The sequence below is a fragment of the Neophocaena asiaeorientalis genome, unplaced genomic scaffold (assembly GCF_003031525.2).
Source record: "Neophocaena asiaeorientalis asiaeorientalis breed wild unplaced genomic scaffold, Neophocaena_asiaeorientalis_V1.1 scaffold177, whole genome shotgun sequence".
NCBI classification, from domain to species: Eukaryota; Metazoa; Chordata; class Mammalia; order Artiodactyla; family Phocoenidae; genus Neophocaena; species Neophocaena asiaeorientalis.
The window spans coordinates 23,487,685-23,505,109 of NW_020172779.1; the positions used below are offsets into that span (position 1 = coordinate 23,487,685).

The 17,425-nt window shown below is 51.6% G+C and overlaps 2 protein-coding genes across 7 annotated transcripts; both read left to right on the top strand.

Annotated features, from left to right (window-relative positions):
* Nucleotides 1-1,088: 1,088 nt before the first annotated feature.
* Nucleotides 1,089-3,553, top strand: RPL8 (ribosomal protein L8). The gene is made up of 6 exons (XM_024741173.1): nt 1,089-1,146; nt 1,382-1,528; nt 1,609-1,750; nt 1,998-2,216; nt 3,012-3,127; nt 3,356-3,553. Exons 2-6 carry the CDS (start codon nt 1,391-1,393, stop codon nt 3,512-3,514), a joined length of 774 nt encoding a protein of 257 aa, XP_024596941.1. The 5' UTR covers nt 1,089-1,146; nt 1,382-1,390; the 3' UTR covers nt 3,515-3,553.
* Nucleotides 3,554-5,122: 1,569 nt separating this feature from the next.
* On the top strand, nt 5,123-16,904 carry ZNF34 (zinc finger protein 34). Of its 6 annotated transcripts, XM_024741113.1 has the most exons (7): nt 5,123-5,203; nt 11,047-11,369; nt 11,450-11,502; nt 11,864-11,950; nt 12,240-12,366; nt 12,765-12,875; nt 14,932-16,904. In XM_024741113.1, the coding sequence occupies exons 4-7, from the start codon at nt 11,918-11,920 to the stop codon at nt 16,293-16,295; spliced, it is 1,635 nt and encodes a 544-aa protein (XP_024596881.1). In that variant the 5' UTR covers nt 5,123-5,203; nt 11,047-11,369; nt 11,450-11,502; nt 11,864-11,917; the 3' UTR covers nt 16,296-16,904. The 6 variants fall into 6 exon arrangements, with proteins under 6 accessions (XP_024596881.1, XP_024596878.1, XP_024596882.1 ...); XM_024741110.1 differs by lacking the exon at nt 11,450-11,502; XM_024741112.1 differs by lacking the exons at nt 5,123-5,203; nt 11,450-11,502 and adding an exon at nt 10,704-10,758.
* Nucleotides 16,905-17,425: the final 521 nt, after the last annotated feature.

Consider the following 17,425-nt stretch of genomic DNA (forward strand, 5'->3'; position numbering starts at 1 on the left):
GGTCAGGGGCTTGGGGTCCTGAGAGCAAAATGAACGAGGTGCCACAGGGGGCCTGAGGAGGTGGGCAGCAGGGGCTGCGGGTGACAGGCCTGTGCCCAGCACAGAGAGGCCTTGGCACACCTGCTCCCGTCTGACTCCTGCCCTGTACTCAACTTTTTTCCCACTTGGACCGGAGTCCCTTGAAGGCAGGGTCTGTGGTGTTTCCATCTTGCCTCTCTCAGGGCCGCCCCCCCATACTCCATCCTAGGGACCCCACAGCCCACAAGTCCAAGCACTGTCCCCACCTCCATCCCACTCTTCCTCTGCCCTTCTGGTCTTCCAGGCCTATCCCGAGCTGACCCCAGAGCCCGTCACCCTGCCCCAGGGCGGCGCCGGTGCCCATCAGCTCCTGGCCCTGCTGTAGGCTGTGCTGCCTCCGGATGAGCTATCTCTGCCAAGAGTCGGCTGTCTCTCCGGGCGCCTCGTGCTCCCCTGTGGCTTCAGCATGTGGCCACATGGACCCTTCCTTCCCTCTCCTGTCACCTTCTCCTGATGTCTCTCTGGCCTCCACCCCTGCAAAACCCACCTGCCCGCACTGGTCCAAACACACCACCCCAGAGCCCTGAGTGCAAGCCCCTCTGCTCCCTGAGACCCCTGCCCTCACTCTCTCCCTACCTCGCTGGCTCTCCCTCCTCAGGCGTCACCTGCACACCCACTGCCCTGGTCACTAAGCTCTCCCTGTCCGCGCCTACTGACAGGTCTCACTCAGGGGATCCACCGCCTCTTCTGCTAATTCCAGGGATCCTCTCTGGAAGGACCCCTCCCACTTCTCCAGAAGCCCCCTGCCCGAAAGATGTGCCCTACTGGAGGCTCCCTTTCTGGTAGGCTTGCCCGCCCACTCGACGGTCCCGCGGCGGGAGAGCAGCATCCCCGCCAGACCACCGGAGCCTCTGCGCACTGCGGGACCAACCACCTCAGTTCGCCTGCGCTGAGGCCCCGGCGCGAGGGAGGGGCCACTGGCGCCCGCGAGAGGACTACAAGTCCCGGCGTGTCTTGCGGTGGCGGCCGCCGCTCCTGGCCGGAAGGTTAAGGGCTCTCGGCCCCGCCCCGGAAGATAAGGCGGCTCTCAAGGGCCGCGTCTCCTCTTTCGGCAGTGCCCGGCAGCAGGTAGGACGTGTTGGTGTCGCCTGGTGCCATCCGGTGCCATCTAGGCGCCATGCGGCGCCCTAGGGCCCGTGAGGGACCCCAGCCGTCTCTGCAGAAGGCGCCAGGTCGCACGGCCGGGGAGGGGGGCGCGGAGGGTGCCGAGACCTGGAGGGAGGAGCCGGGGGAGCGGGAGCCCTGAAGCCGGGGTGGTGGGGGTGCCTGGGCCGCCCGGCCGCTGACCATGAGCCGCCCCCAGACCGCCGCGATGGGCCGCGTGATCCGTGGGCAGAGGAAGGGCGCCGGGTCCGTGTTCCGCGCGCATGTGAAGCACCGAAAGGGCGCCGCCCGTCTGCGCGCCGTGGACTTCGCCGAGCGACACGGCTACATCAAGGGCATCGTGAAGGTTCGGGGCGCGGGCTGGGGCGGGTGGGGGCGTGGGGCGCCCGGCGGGACCCACGCCACTCAAGCCGCCTCGGCCCGCAGGACATCATCCACGACCCGGGCCGCGGCGCGCCCCTTGCCAAGGTGGTCTTCCGGGATCCGTACCGTTTTAAGAAGCGGACGGAGTTGTTCATCGCCGCCGAGGGCATCCACACTGGCCAGTTCGTGTACTGCGGCAAGAAGGGTGAGTGTCGCGCCTAGATGGAAGATGCGGTGGGTAGGGACCTGCGGTTCCTTGAAGTTTACGCCTTGGGTCGGGGGAGGAACACTGAGGCAGCAGACCTGCTTGGCCATGCATACTCGGTGGGTGCCCGGAGAGCTGTAGGAGGAGGCTGGCTGTGGAGTGCTGCGCTGGCTTTGTTTTTGGCAAGCAATAGTTAGGACGCCACCTTACGCTGTTGACTGACGGCTGCTGCTGCTTCCCCTCGCAGCCCAGCTCAACATCGGCAATGTGCTCCCGGTGGGCACCATGCCCGAGGGCACCATCGTGTGTTGTCTGGAGGAGAAACCTGGTGACCGGGGCAAGCTGGCCAGGGCCTCTGGGAACTATGCGACTGTCATCTCCCACAACCCTGAGACAAAGAAGACCAGAGTGAAGCTGCCCTCGGGCTCTAAGAAGGTCATCTCTTCCGCCAACAGGGCTGTGGTCGGTGAGTGGAAGGTGGCAGTTGAATGCTGTGGGTCTCCTGTGGACAGCCAGCAGCTAGATAGGGACCTGGAACCCAGCTGCCTGCTTCACTGAAGTGGGCTGTGTAAGCTTGAGCACAGCTCTAAAGCGGGCATAGCAGTTCCTACTTAACTGCTGGTTGGGTATTGAATGAGACCGAACCTGCTGAGACTCTTAAGGCAGACTTGTCGGCGCTTGGGGATAACCTGGACTTAAGTGATCTCTGCCCGTTAACATCCTACCAAGATATGTGTGATTTCCTTAAAGGCACCCAGGAAAAAAGCACATGAACCCAAGTTTGTTTACTTTGGTTTTTGTCAACATCTTTGAATCCATGTGGCAAAGCCAGTCTTGCATGGGGGAGGCTCTTGAGGATGTGCTCACAGGATAAAACAATGGCAGAGAAGTGGCAGGCTGGGTCAGCTGTCCTGTTTGGGGTGGGGAGGTGCTTGCAGGAGTGCAGTGTCAGACCCTGCAAAGGGGACGACTTCCTGGAGAACCGTGGATCAAGGCAGGCATTCCAGACGATGTGAATAAAGCCCTGGCTTAACGACCCTGCAGCGCCTGAAGAAACTTGTCAGCTGATAGGCTGCAAGGGGACTTGGTGCTTGGTGATGGTTTCGAGGCATTTCTGAGGTTCCTGGGAACATGTGCTGCTGTATGACACACGGGGGTGGGACACTGGCACGGACCGAGCAGGGGATGCTCTGCCTGATGGGGGTCCCCCAGTGCTGGGCAGGGTGTGATACATCTCCCTGAGGTCCCTGGTCTCCAACAGGTGTGGTGGCTGGAGGTGGCCGCATTGACAAGCCCATTCTGAAGGCCGGCCGTGCCTACCACAAGTATAAGGCAAAGAGGAACTGTTGGCCACGCGTGCGGGGTGTGGCCATGAATGTAAGTGGCCCAGAAATGGACAGTGGTGGGGGTATTCGGTGTACTGGGGCTGTGAGATGGGGTGGACAGGCTCCTACCTGTAGTGTTCCCTCTTCTCTGTGGTGGGGGATCTGTACTGTGAGGCTCTGGGTGATGGTTTGTAAGCACAGGCTGGTTGATTATACCCTTCCCCAAGCCCTCGTGAGGCAGGTCGGGGCCACCCCCAACACCACTTCCCTCTTCCCGCAGCCTGTGGAGCATCCCTTCGGAGGTGGCAACCACCAGCACATCGGCAAACCCTCTACGATCCGCAGAGATGCCCCTGCTGGCCGGAAAGTGGGTCTCATTGCTGCCCGCCGGACTGGGCGTCTCCGGGGAACCAAGACTGTGCAGGAGAAAGAGAATTAGGGCTGGGGACTCAATAAAGTTTGTCTTTTTCACAGCTGAGCTGCGCTTTTCCTTGGTTTCAGAGGGAAGGGTCCCTGCTGGGAGGAGTGCCCCGGTGTTCCACATAGGGAGGAAGGAGGAAGATGACGTAGTTGCACTAGTGAACAGTGGAAGCTTTGGACAGAGAAGGTGGGGCTGCTGGGTTGCTTCACATCTTGACACCTGGAATCCCCCACCACCTGCACATGGAGCAGAGAAGCCCACTCACAAGGAGTGTAGCCCCCAGACCTCCGTTCACTAACTTGTCTTGAGCACTTGGAGAATCCGGATGAGGGTTTGGGTGCTGTTGGGTGAGAGAGTGGTGTCCCTGGAGCCACAGGCTGGAGAGCAGGGGTGCTGCCTTGGAATGGAAGGACCAGACTAGTTTCTCAACAGATGGGCTTCCTTTTTGGCAATAGCCCACCACTAGCACCATGTCCCAGACTAAATGATGGACTGGTCAAAGCTGATAGAGCCAGGGCAGACTGGGCACCAGAATGGGAGTGGAGGCCCATCAGTGCCTCAGGACCAGGACACTTGCTTCCCAGAGGCCAGCCAGAGCCCCCTGCCCCTAGTGGTACCCCTTGTGAGCTGATGTGAAAGCAGGAGCTGCAAGCCAGTGTGTCTAACTGACCACTGGAGTGAGTGGTAGGCCGATTGGGACAGCAAGGGTGGATGGCAGGCTGAGGTGGGATGCACCTTTACAGAGTGGGTGCAAGGGCACTGGCTGGAGTCTCTGGCAGCCACCTTCCTGAGTCTCACGCATGAGAACTGGTCCCCTTGGCTGTTCCGGGAGACTGGCAGGGTTCCTCCTGGGTGGTAGGGCCTCACTGGTTGCCAGGTGGCTACTTGTTTTCATGGTTCATACCTGTCTCTAGTGTGAACCTCAGTTCTAGTCTTGCCTTCCTGGGGCCCCACGTGTCCTATGCCACCCACGCCTAGACAGTGACCCAGTAGGGCTAGGACCTCGGTCATGAGAGGAGGGCAATGGTTCCTTCTGAAGGAAAGGGCACTGGACATGTTCGCCTGAACCATAACCTGCTTGCAGTATTGCTCCCTTCTGGGTAAAGTGGCCTGGGGCTTTGTCCAGGGGACTGGCCAACAGGGAGAGTTTGCTCCAGGAGCATTTGGCCGCTCAGACCCTGAGTGGACACTGGGCCCCATTTATACCCTAGAGCACGGGCTCTAGGCATGCGGGGTTCAGGAGTTGGGGCTGGGGGCAGTGGGTTAAACTAAAACGGGCTGCTTTGACCAGTAAGTATCCTCTTCACATGGCCCTGAGAAAGGGCGTGGCTTTCTGCCTTTAGCTGCAAAGGAAAGGGCCTGCCCGAACTTTTGTTGGTTGCAGTGCCTTGAGTTTCACTGAAAAGGAGAATTACTGGAAATCTGCTGGTCACCAAAGCCTCCGCCTTGCCTTCGCTGCGAAGCCTGGGGGTCGTGGTTCCAGACTGCCACCTGGTGGCAGCGTTCCCGATCTACGATGCAGCTTCTACTTTCCTCGAGGCGGCCGACCACCGAGACGCGGCGTCCGTTTCCCAGAGCGACCCTAAGGCGTCTTCCGCCGGGATCCGAGAGGAGGGCCACGTCACTTCCGGTCGGGTTTCGGTCGGCTGGGCGGTCGGAGCAGCAGGCGGGGCCTGGTCGTGCAGGCTGCCGTTGGGCGGCGCTGAGGTGAGTGTGGGTCGGTGGGGGCGGGGGCGGCGGCGGCTGGGCCTCCCGGGCGCGGAGCGCGGACCCTCTCCTCGACACCTTGAGCTCCCGCCCCGGGTCCCACTGCAAGGCCCCGAACCCTACTGTTCTCCCCCGGTCGGGGTCGTTCCTCGCCAGGCCCCTCTCCCGCCGCGGAGTCTCCGTCACCGGTCCCAAGCCCGCCCTGGGGTCTCTCCACCGGACTCCCCTCCCGGGCCGCCCCAAGGGGCTGCTTCCGCGGCGCGAGATGCCGCCGGTAACCAGGCGCCGCGCGCGCCGGCCTCGCACTGTTGTGCTCCCCTCTTCCCCTCCGCCCCCAACTCGTTCCGCCCCCGGTACCCTCCTCGCGGGTCTCCAGCTCGGGGGCGGTTCATGCCCGTGCACACTCCCGTCACCTCCAGCGTCAGCCCGCCTCCGCATTTCCCCCGCGGCCCTGCGGGTCCCGCACCCCGCCCCACCGGACGTATCTCCCTTTCTTCCCACCCTTCTGCTTCTGGCCCACGGAAGCCTTTCTCCCAGTAGCCAAATTTTTGTTTCTCTTTCTAGAGGCTTTTATTCAAGGTCTGAAACCTTTTTATTTGCCCCATTGTTTTGTGCTTTTAAAATGTAGCATTAAAAAATCCTTTTCGTTAAAACTTAAGTACAGAGAATGGATTAGCAAACGTCAGGGACTGGGATTGCCAGTTCTCTTTTTGCTAGTTTTTTCAAACCCACCCACTCCCCCGCCCTTTTTTTTGTAATTTAAGAAAACTGTTAAAAACCCTGGCGGTCCAGTGGCTAAGACTCCGCGCTTCCAATGCAGGGGGCCTGGGTTTGACCCCTGGTCAGGGAACCAGATCCCGCATGCCGCAACTAAGAGTTCGCATGCCGCAACTAAGACCCGTAGCAGTCTAAATTAAAAAAAAAAAAAAAAAAATCTACTTAGCAAATTTCAAAGTATATAATACAGTATTGTTGATTATAGTTACCTGGCTGTTCATTAACTCTCCAGAACTTATTCATCTTGCATAACTGAATGTTTGTACTCTGACCAACATGTCCATTTTCATTAATCCCCAAACCCTGGTGACCACCATTCTACTCCTTGAGTCTATGATTTGGACTGTTTTAGATACCACGTATAAGTGAGATCACGCAGCGTTTGTCTTTCTGTGTCTGGCTTATTCCACCTAGTATAATGCTCTCCAGGTTCATCCATGTTGTTGCCAATGGCAGGAATTCCTTTTTTTTTTTTTTATGACTGAATAATATTCCACTGTATATATATGCCACATTTTTTAAAATTTATTTTTTGCCACATTTACTTTATCCTTTCATCCATGGACAGACATTTAGGTTGTTTCCATGCCTTAGCTGTTGTGAATAATGCTGCAGTGAACACGGGAGTGCAGATCTCACTTTGAGCTCCAGATTTCATTTCCTTTGGATATATACTGAGAAGTAGGATTGCTGGATCATATGGTGGTTATACTTACAATTTCTTGAGGAACCTTCATACTGTTTTTCATAGTTGATGCACCAATTTACATTTCCACCAACAGTGTGTAAGGGTTCCCTTTTCTCCAAATCCTCACCAATGCTTATCTTTTGCTTTTTTCTTTTAAAAGGTAAAGGATGTTCTTTTTTAAAAATTAATTAATTTATTTTTGGCTGCATTGGGTCTTCATTGCCGCACACGGGCTTTCTCTAGTTGCGGCAAGTGGTGGCTTCTCTTGTTGTGGAACACGGGCTCTATAGGCGCGCGGGCTTCAGTAGTGTGGCACTCGGGCTCAGTAGTTGTGGCTCACGGACTCAGTAGTTGTGGCGCATGGGCTTAGTTCCTCTGTGGCATGTGGGATCTTCTCAGACCAGGGATCGAACCCATGTCCCTTGCATTGGCAGGTGGATTCTTAACCACTGTGCCACCAGGAAAGTTCCTCTTTTGCTTTTTGAGAGTAGCCATTCTAACAAGTGTGAAGTGGTATCTCCTTGTGTTTTTTTTTTTTTTAATTAATTTTATTTATTTTTGGCTGCATTGGGTCTTCGTTGTGGTGTGCGGGCTTCTCATTGCAGTGGGCTTCTCTCTTGTTGCATGCAGAGCACAGGCTCTAGGCACGTGGGCTTCAGTAGTTGTGGCACACAGGCTCAGTAGTTGTGGCTTGCGGGCTCTAGAGCACAGGCTCAGTAGTTGTGGCACACGGGCTTAGTTGCTCCATGGCATGTGGGATCTTTCCGGACCAGGGCTCGAACCTGTGTCTCCTGCTTTGGCAGGCGGATTCTTAACCACTGCGCCACCAGGGAAGCCCCTCCTTGTGGGTTTTTAAAAAATTAATTAATTTATTCATTTATTTAATTTTTGGCTGCATTGGGTCTTCGCTTGCACATGGATTTTCTCTAGTTGCTGACAGTGGGGGCTACTCTTAGTTGTGGCACTCGGGATCTTCGTTGTCACCTGCGGGATCTTTAGTTGCGGCATTCGAACTGTTAGTTGTGGCATGTGGGATCTAGTTCCCTGACCAGGGATTGAACCCAGACCCCCTGCATTGGGAGCGCGGAGTCTCAGCCACTGGACCACCAGGGAAGTCCCAGTTTGCTTCTAATTTTGTGGTGTCTTGTACAGAAGGTTTTTTTGATGGAGTAAAATTAAGCAACTTTTCCTTTATGGATGGTGTGTTTTCTGTATTATTTCCTTATAATAGCTGTAAACACTTTAAAGAAACATTTAGGCCTTCAGCCTGTCTGAAATATATTTTTGTGTGCCATGGAAGGCAGGATCTAATTTTACTTCCCTGTGGAAATTCAGTTGTGCCAGCTTCATTTATTGAACGGTGCATTGCTCTTAACATTGCAAGTGTGTCATTAATATATGCGTGGATCTGTTCCATTATCCTCTTTCCTGTGCTCTTACAATCAGCCCTCTGTATCTGTGGCTTCTGCATCTGTGGATTCAACCAACTGAGGATTGAAAGTGTTGGAGGAAAAAAAATTGCAGAAAGTTCCAAAAAGTAAAACTTGAATTTGCTACACCTAGCAACTTTGTATACATTTTATTTATTTATTTATTTATTTATTTATTTATGGCTGCGTTGGGTCTTCGTTGTTGTGCACGGGCCTTCTCTAGTTGCGGTGAGTGGGAGCTACTCTTCATTGTGGTGCGCAGGCTTCTCGTTGCGGTGGCTTCTCTGTTGCGGAGCACAGGCTCTAGGCACGCGAGCCTCAGTGGTTGTGGCACGCGGGCTCTAGAGCGCAGGCTCGGTAGTTGTGGCACATAGGCTTAGTTGCTCCGTGGCGTGTGGGATCTTCCCTGACCAGGGCTCGAATCTGTGTCCCCTACATCAGCGGGTGGATTCCTAACCACTGCGCCACCAGGGAAGACCCACCTGGCAAGTCTTTACATAGTATTTCTATTGTATCTACAACTATTTACATAGCATCTACATTGTGTTAAGTATTGTAAGTAATCTAGAGATGATTTAAAGTATACAGGACATTGTGTTAAGTATTGTAAGTAATCTAGAGATGATTTAAAGTATACGGGGGATGTGTATGTGTGTGGGTTATATGCAAATACTATGCCATTTTATATAAGGGAGTTGAGTATTTTTAGATTTTGGTATCCTATTGGGGTCCTGGAATCAATTCTGCATGGACACCTAGGGACAGCTGTATCTCACTTTTATTACCACAGCCTTATAATAAGACTTGATATCTGGTAGGGCATGGCTCTGCCTTAGTTCTTCTTTGGCATTGCCTTGGTTAATCTTAGATCATTACTCTTGTGATATTTAGAGTCATTTTGGTCAGATATGATATGTCCCGTTGCAGTTTTGTTTGTACAGAATTAATAGATTCATTTGGGGAGAACTGACATTTTTGTGATATTGAGCCCTCCTGTTTATGAACGTTGTCTGTTTCTCCATAGGTTTTGTTTTTTTATGTGTGTGTCCTTCAATGAAGTTTTATCATCTTGTCCATAAAGTTACATTTGTTTTGTTAGATTTCGTAGGTGCTGTATAGTTTTTGTAGCTGTTAGGAATGCTGTTTTTTTTGGTTGCTGATTGTTAGTATATGGGAGTGATATCAATTAGTCTATTGACCTTGTATATGGCAATCCTGTTGAACTTTTATCATCCCAACACTAGGTTGATACTCTCGGATTTTCTATGTAGATTGTCTTTTTTCTTCTTTTTTGTTTTGGTTGCGTGGTGGCATGTGGAATCTTAGTTCCCCAACCTGGGATCAAACCCGTGTCCCTTGCAGTGGAAGCACAGAGTCCTAACCACGGAACTGTAGCTTCTATTTCTTTTTCTGTGACTTAATGCATTGGCTAGGGTCTTTGGTACACTGTTACATAGCAGCTGGGTGAGGGAGCAAGCATCTGCCTCTTGTCGCTGACTAATGCTAATGCTTCTGTTGTGTTCCCTTAGCGTTGTTATGAAACAGACTTGAGTGCTAGGAGTGCCAGGGTCTTGGCCTGCACTCTGAGAACCACCACTCTTAATGTGTGGTATGTAGAACTGTGTTCCCTTTTTTGTTCTTAATAGTATTTCCTTTCCCACCTTTTCCCCTTCCCCACATTGGACTTGCCAGACATTTGTGTATTTTATGAGTATTTTCAAAGAACCAAGTTTGAGATTATTTTCTGTTTCTTTAAACTTTATTTTTTTTTCATCTTCTTTCCTTGAATTGCTTTCTTATTCTGTGCCTAGTTTCTTGTTGAACGCTTAGATTATTATTTCAATCTCTTTGTTAAAATAAGTGCATTAAGGTTTCCCTTAGGTAGTCTCTGTTTCCATTTCCACCTTAATTTCCATTTCTATGTTTTTCTTGAAGGGGGGGTGTCCTTTTTTAAGTCAGGTATTTCTAGTGGAACAACAATATGAAAGTTTGCCAAATGATATCAGCCTTTGGAACTTTTTGTGTTTTATATATATATATACACACACACATATATATGTATGTATATATACACACACACACATTTTTTAAGATTTGTTAATTATTATTATTATTATTTTTTTGCGGTATGCGGGCTTCTCACTGCCGCAGCCTCCCCCGTTGTGGAGCACAGGCTCCGGACGCGCAGGCTCAGCGGCTGTGGCTCACGGGCCCAGCCCCTCCGCGGCATGTGGGATCTTCCCAGACCGGGGCACGAACCCGTGTCCCCTGCATCAGCAGGCGGACTCTCAACCACTGCGCCACCAGGGAAGCCCATATTTTTTATTATTTATTTATTTTATTTTATTTATTTTTGGGTGCGTTTGGTCTTAGTTGTGGCACGCGGGATCTTTTGTTGCGGTGTGCGGGCTCTTTGTTGCGGCGTGTGGGCTTCTCTCTAGTTGTGGTGTGTGGGTTTTGTCTTCTAGTTGTGACGCGCAGGCTCCAGGGCGTGTGGACTCAGAAGTTGCGGCACGTGGGCTTAATTGCCCCGTGGCATGTGGGATCTTAGTTCTCCGAGCAGTGATCAAACCCACATCCCCTGCATTGGAAGGCAGATTCTTTACCACTGGACCACCAGGGAAGTCCCTGGAATATTTTGAAACTTTCTTTTTTGCGTGGTATGTGTTGTTTCTTACAATTTCAGTGTACATTTTGAAAAAGTGTATTCTCTGTGCTTTAAGTATCTTCTATTTGGTCCACTCATTTCTGAGGGAAGTGTGTTAAAAGCTCTCATTCCAGGGGAGGGTTTGCACGTTTCTCTTTGGCACTGCACTTAGCTTTGGCTTTCTACGCTTCAAGGATTTGTTTGTAAATACACATGTTTGTAATTACAGCTTTTGGTGGATTTTTCGTTTTATTAATACCTGGTGTCTGCTTTTGTTCCTAATAATGATTTTTGCTTTCAGTCTTGTTTTGATTGGTATAAACATCGCAAAGGCACATGCAGCAAAGCATGTTCAGCTCGCAAACACCGTGCTAAGGGGAAGAAGGCAGCACGGAGTGCAGAAGGCATAGCCCCTCTGACAGAGTCCGCAGGGTGCTGATCTGTGCTGCCAGGAGCCTGGCAGAGGCTCTCCTGGGAGGCCGGCAAGGAGGCAGAGCCTGCAGCGGCGGCAGGGCTGCCAGGGCCTGGTTCTGTGGGCCGGGCCCCTCGAGCTGTGTGTTCGGGTTGTCAACTCTGCTGTATAAACGTCATACTCCAATAAAGAGCTTTAAAGATACAGAAAAGGTAAATATAGCTATTATAGCTTTATTTTAATTAGTGTTTCTTTCGTCTGTCTTATATTTAGCCTTTCTGTGTTATTTTAGGTTATATACGTGCGTTTTGTGTATCTAATTGGAGAGTCTTGTGCTTCCAGTAGGTGAGCTTAATCCTTTTACTTCTAACTGTTACACATCCATTGGTCTTGTTTCTACTAGTTTTGTATTTTTTGCCTCATCTTTGACTTTGCTTTATGCTTTCTATTGATTTTTTTTTCTTTTCACTCCTTTTTTTTCCTCAGCCCTTAATGTGTTATCTTTATTCTTTCATATAAAGTGAATGACTGTCTCCATCCTCCTCCTGAATGAGACTACTTGGTGCCCGGGAGAGGTGGGGGCAGATGACCTGAAATGTTGTACGTGTCTGCAGGGAGCAGAGTCTGCCCGGAAGGCCGAGCCCTGAGGCTGCGGCTGCAGGAGGGGCCAGGCTGGACCTCCACATGTTCCTCTCTCTTCCCTCAGCACCTGAGTGACTGGCTCCTGCCTCAATCCCCGGGAAGCCCAGGGTACTAGGCGATGGCAGCTTTGCATCTGTCTGCCCTGCCCCAGGTGAGCATCTGTTTTCCCCAGAAGGCATGAGGTCTTCTCCCAGGGCTTCCCTGTCTGCTTGGCCTCAACAAACACTGTCAGGCGTCTCTGCTGTGGGGCGCTGAGAAGAGGAAGGGTGACCCTGGGAATCCCCCAACCTCCCTGAGTGAGCTGGCTCAGCAGCCAAGGGGTCAGGTCACCCCCTAGGGCCACGCTGAGGGATCAGGCCTGTGATCACCCCTGTGCTGCTTCTCTAGCCCGGGCCCAGCCTGAGCCACGCTTGGGCCTGCAGCAGCTCTTGTTGTTCCAGGCTGAAGTGACCTTCGAGGACGTGGCCGTGCTCCTCTCCAGGGAGGAGTGGGGCCGTTTGGGCCCTGTTCAGAAGGGCCTCTACAGGGATGTGATGCTGGAAACCTACAGGAACCTGGTCTCGCTGGGTGAGGCCCCTTCCTGGGATGCAACTCAGGGAATAGTCCTGGGGGCTCAGGGCTCAGCAGGGGCTGGGCTGGGGGCCTCATCCCCTGGGCCCAGAGATGGGTGTCACTGACCCTCGTCCCAGGCAGGCCTGGTCTGCACAGAGGAGGGCCCTGGGTGGGGCTGGGTTCGCCAGCACCGGATAAGACTGCCTCCCTGCCCCAGGCCCAATGTAGGTGCACCTCCTGGTGGAGAGAGTCCCCTGTGCTCAGATCTTCATCTTCATGACCACGTCCACCTCTCCAGGGAGTTTCCAGACTTCCCATCACCCCCTGTACCTGTGTGTCCTCTCCCCCGCCAGTCCCAGGTTGAGCCCACACTGTGTCCTTGGCATCAATCCCAGGCCCCGTCTCCTTCCCAGGAGGTGGACCTGCAGGCCCCAAGCCAGAGGTGATTACACAGTTGGAGCGAGGGGATGAGCCATGGGTCCCGGACGTGCAGGGGAGAGAGCGACTGACCATCGATGGCTCAGGTGCGTAGGGGGGCTGACTCCCTGACTCACTTGCTGAACAAGCATGTGTGGGGGTCCACGATATGTAGTGTCAGCCAACTCATGAATTTGGAGGAGGATGCATTATGGCCAGTGCAGTAGCCCTGGGAGTGGCCTCTGCTGAAACCCGGGTCACCGTTGCCAGCCTGGGTGCCACAGTGGGGTGACTTTTTCTTTCTTTTAGTTGAAGTATAGTTGATTTACAATATTCTATTAGTTTCAGGTGTCCAGTGTAGCGATTCAGTATTTTTACAGATTATACTTCATTTAAAGTTGCTACAAGGTAATGGCTATGTTTCCCTGTGCAGCACAGTATATCCTTTTTGCTTATTTATAGGGTGATTCTTGAGCTGAATCTTCTAGGAGGGTAAGAGGGGGCAGTGTTGGTGGAGGAGAAGAGGGGAAGGCACTCGGGTGTGCTGTGAAGGAAGGCCAGGCCCCCAGGACTCCACGGAGCCCTGCTGTCCAGGGCTCATGCCCTCCGAGGGGCGTCAGACCGTCAGGCGGGGCCATAGCGATGGAGAACATCGCTTCGTTTGCCCTCTTCTAAATTAACCTACTAGATGATTGCAGGCCATTATAGGAAAGGGAGGGAGTACACATCACCCCAGATTTCAGCACCCAAATACAAATGTGTTCCGGTGTGTACGTGCTGTCCATTTTCCAGTGAAGTCTGGTCTGTACTTGCACACAGACATCGCTTCCTAACAGGAATGCAGTGATCTGTGTGCATTGAAGGGTCGCTGGATTTTTCACTGAATGCATTTCTATTTCTGTGCACATGAGCTGCGGTCACTGCTCTCAGTGGAAGTGCTGTGGGGAATGGTGTGCTGTGGGGCATGGTGTCCTCTGGGTTCATTGCCACAGAGAACGCTGGTAAGTGACTTTTTGCAGGTGTCTTGCTGATGTCCTAGGAAGGAACTATTGGCTCAAAGAACTTGAATTTCGCGTTTGTAAATTTATTTATTCAAATATAAATACTTACAGAAATGGGACAGACCCTATTTACAGCTCAGTCAATTTTTACGAAAATCCATCATCCAGATCAAAATAGAGAACATATCTAGTTCCCTGGGAGCCCACAGGGCCTCCTCCGTCATTTCTCACTGCTCCCCACCGGCCCTTCTGTCTGACTTCTATGGGGCACCTGCATGTGGTGAGCCTGCCATGTTGTATGGAGTTTGTTCAGTCTGTTCGCTGTTCTGTCGTGAACATACCACAAGTATTTTCCATTGTACTTCTGCAGGGCATTTGGTTGTCCCCATTTTGGGGCTGTGTGTGTGTGCGTGTCTTGGCTCACAGAGAATGCATTTCTGGTGAGTGTATTCCTGCAAGTGGAGTCACTGTGTGCCTCGTCAGGGAAGAAAGGGTGGAGACATGGGCCTCAGACTTGAGGGCATCCCGTGTTGCATCTTGAGTTTAAGGTGCTGGTGGCTCCCGGCCTCTGAGGCCCCTGGGAAGAGCCCTGGGGATGGGCGTGGCCTGCTAGGGAGGGCTGAGGGACCCAGCCTCTGTGTGCTCTACCCTCTCTTCTTCAGTTGGCATGAGCTCTGCTCTCTGCCCTTCTGGGGAGGCAGCTGGTTTTCCCACCATGGATTTTGGGGTGGATTAGCTATTGTTAGGCAGCCTTACACTCGCTCAGCTTTAATTTCTTTGTCAGATATCCTTCATGAGTTTTGGGACCCCTCCTTGCTCTGGTTTCCATGATGCTATGAAGCTTCCATCTTCTGTCCTTTTGTGAGATGAGGACAGGTATCCTGCAGTCCCAACCAAGCATGCTCTGTGGGCAGAAGGCAGGCAGGAATGGTGTGGGTGTTAAGAGTTGGGCGGATGCTTGTGCTGCCGCGAGATTGCAGCCCTGGGCAAGGCTTTTAAGCCTCTGGGCTCCAGGCTTTCATGTCTGCAAGACTTTGGAGATGGTGTTTTTGTGACTTTGGAGATGATCGAGATGGTACTTCACAGGTGGTCAGCAGCATCTTTATACCTTCCTTCCAGAGTCAGAACAGGTGACCCTGAGGTGTTCCATTTGTTGTTTCAGCTCATGGGACCAGGACTGAGAATCAGGAGTTGACTTCAGGCGAGATGCTCTATGGGGAAGAACTGGACCGACTCAGGGGGAGTGTTCTCCAGGGACCTGAGCCGGGAGAAGCCTGTGAGCATGTCAGGGAGCCAGAGGGGAGCATGGACGGGCCTGTGGAGCAGAGAGGCCCCAGGCCAGTCACACTGGCCAACAAGGAGAGTGGCCTGGAGTCTGGGGGAAACCTCAGGTTGGGGTCAAGCCCTCTCCCTGATCAGAGACCTCACAAATGCGATATATGTGAGCAGAGTTTTGAACAGAGATCGTATCTTAATAACCATAAGCGTGTACACAGGTCCAAAAAAACAAATATGGTGCGTGATTTAGGGGAAGTTTTCAGTGCAAATTTAGTTGTTAAAGAAGATCACAAAATTCCTATTGGAAAAAAATTGCATTATTGTGGTTGCTGTGGGAAAGCCTTCAGGTACAGTGCTAACCTTGCCAAGCACCAGCGGCTGCACAGCGAAGAGAAGCCCTACAAGTGCGACGAGTGTGGGAAAGCCTTCCACCAGAGCTGTGAACTCATCAATCATCGCAGGATGCACTCCGGGGAGATCCCCTACCGCTGCGATGAGTGTGGGAAGACGTTCAATCAGAGGCCCAATCTCATGAAGCATCAGAGGATCCACACTGGGGAGAAGCCCTACAAGTGTAGTGAGTGTGGGAAGCACTTCAGTGCCTACTCGTCCCTCATTTATCACCAGAGGATCCACACTGGAGAGAAGCCCTACAAGTGCAACGACTGTGGGAAGGCCTTCAGTGACGGCTCAATCCTCATCCGACATCGTCGGACTCACACTGGAGAGAAGCCATACGAGTGCAAAGAATGTGGCAAAGGCTTTACCCAGAGTTCTAATCTTATTCAACATCAAAGAATTCACACTGGAGAAAAACCCTATAAATGTAATGAATGTGAGAAAGCCTTCATCCAAAAAACCAAGCTTGTTGAACATCAGAGAAGCCACACTGGAGAAAAGCCCTATGAATGTAATGACTGTGGCAAAGTCTTCAGCCAGAGCACCCACCTCATCCAGCATCAGAGGATCCACACGGGAGAGAAACCCTACAAGTGTGGTGAGTGTGGGAAGGCCTTCCACAACAGTTCCAGACTCATCCACCATCAGAGGTCACACCACGGAGAGAAGCCGTACAAATGCACTGATTGCAAGAAAGCCTTCAGCCAGGGCACATACCTCCTGCAGCACCGGAGGATCCACACCGGAGAGAAGCCGTACACGTGCGGCGAGTGTGGCAAGGCCTTCCGGCACAGCTCCAACATGTCCCAGCATCAGAGGATTCACCTCCGGGAAGACTTTTCCCCATGACTGGGGGAGGCCCCTGAGGTCTGCTGTGCACTTCCTGCATGTGACCCACCCAGCCCTTTACCTGCTGTCCACATAGTGTTGTCACAGGTGAAAGGGCATTTCTGTCTAATTAAAAAAAGTCTTAAAACAGAAGCAGTGCATGGTCACTTTAGAGAAATCGAGTGAGAAACGTAAGCAAACAGGAGAAACTCCTGTAGCTTCCCCTTAGACAAAGAGAACTCACCACCACTGCGCCCGGCGTAGGTTTCGTCCAGACACACCAAACAGCATCCTCAAGAGAAGTACTGTGGTGCTTTCTGTGCAGCTTGTTTCCTCAATCCTAGAAAACTCACACTGGAGAGATCTATGTGTTTACATTGTTTTACACATTGTAAATTTTAAAAAATTGGCATATTGTTCATACTTTTCTGTATCACTTAATAGAATTAATAATTGCCTTTTTTATTGTGGTAAAATAATATACATGTACCATTTAAACCATTTTTGACTGTACAATTCAGTGGCATTAGATACATTCACAATATTGTATAGCCATCAGCAAATCTGTTTCCAAACTGGTTTATCTGAAACAGAAACTCTGCACCCATTAAACAGTAACTCTTCACTCTCCCCCTTTCCATTTTTCTGTCTCAGAGAATTTGCCTATTCTAAGTACGTCATATAAGTGAGGTCATACAACATTTGCCCTTTATGTCCTGGCTTATTTCACTTAGCATAATGTCTTCAAGGTTCATCCGTGTTGTAGCAGGTGTCAGGACAACATTCTTTCTTTACAGCTGAATAATAACTGCACTGTTTGTAGATACCATGTTTTGTTTACCCATCATTTGTTGATAGATTACTTGGGTGTTTCTGCCTGTTGATTATTGTGTATAATGCTGCTATGAACATTGGTATACAGATCTGTACTTGTACTTTTCCTACTTTCAGTACTTTGGGGTATAATCCTAGGAGTAAAACTGCTGGATCATATGGTAATTCTATGTTTAAATTTCTGAAGAATGGCCACACTTTTCCACAATGGCAGTACCGTGTTATATCCACACTAGCAATTCACGAAGGTTCCAGATTCTCTACATCCTTGTCAATACTTGTTATTTTTCCATTATTTTGTTCATAGTCATCCTAAT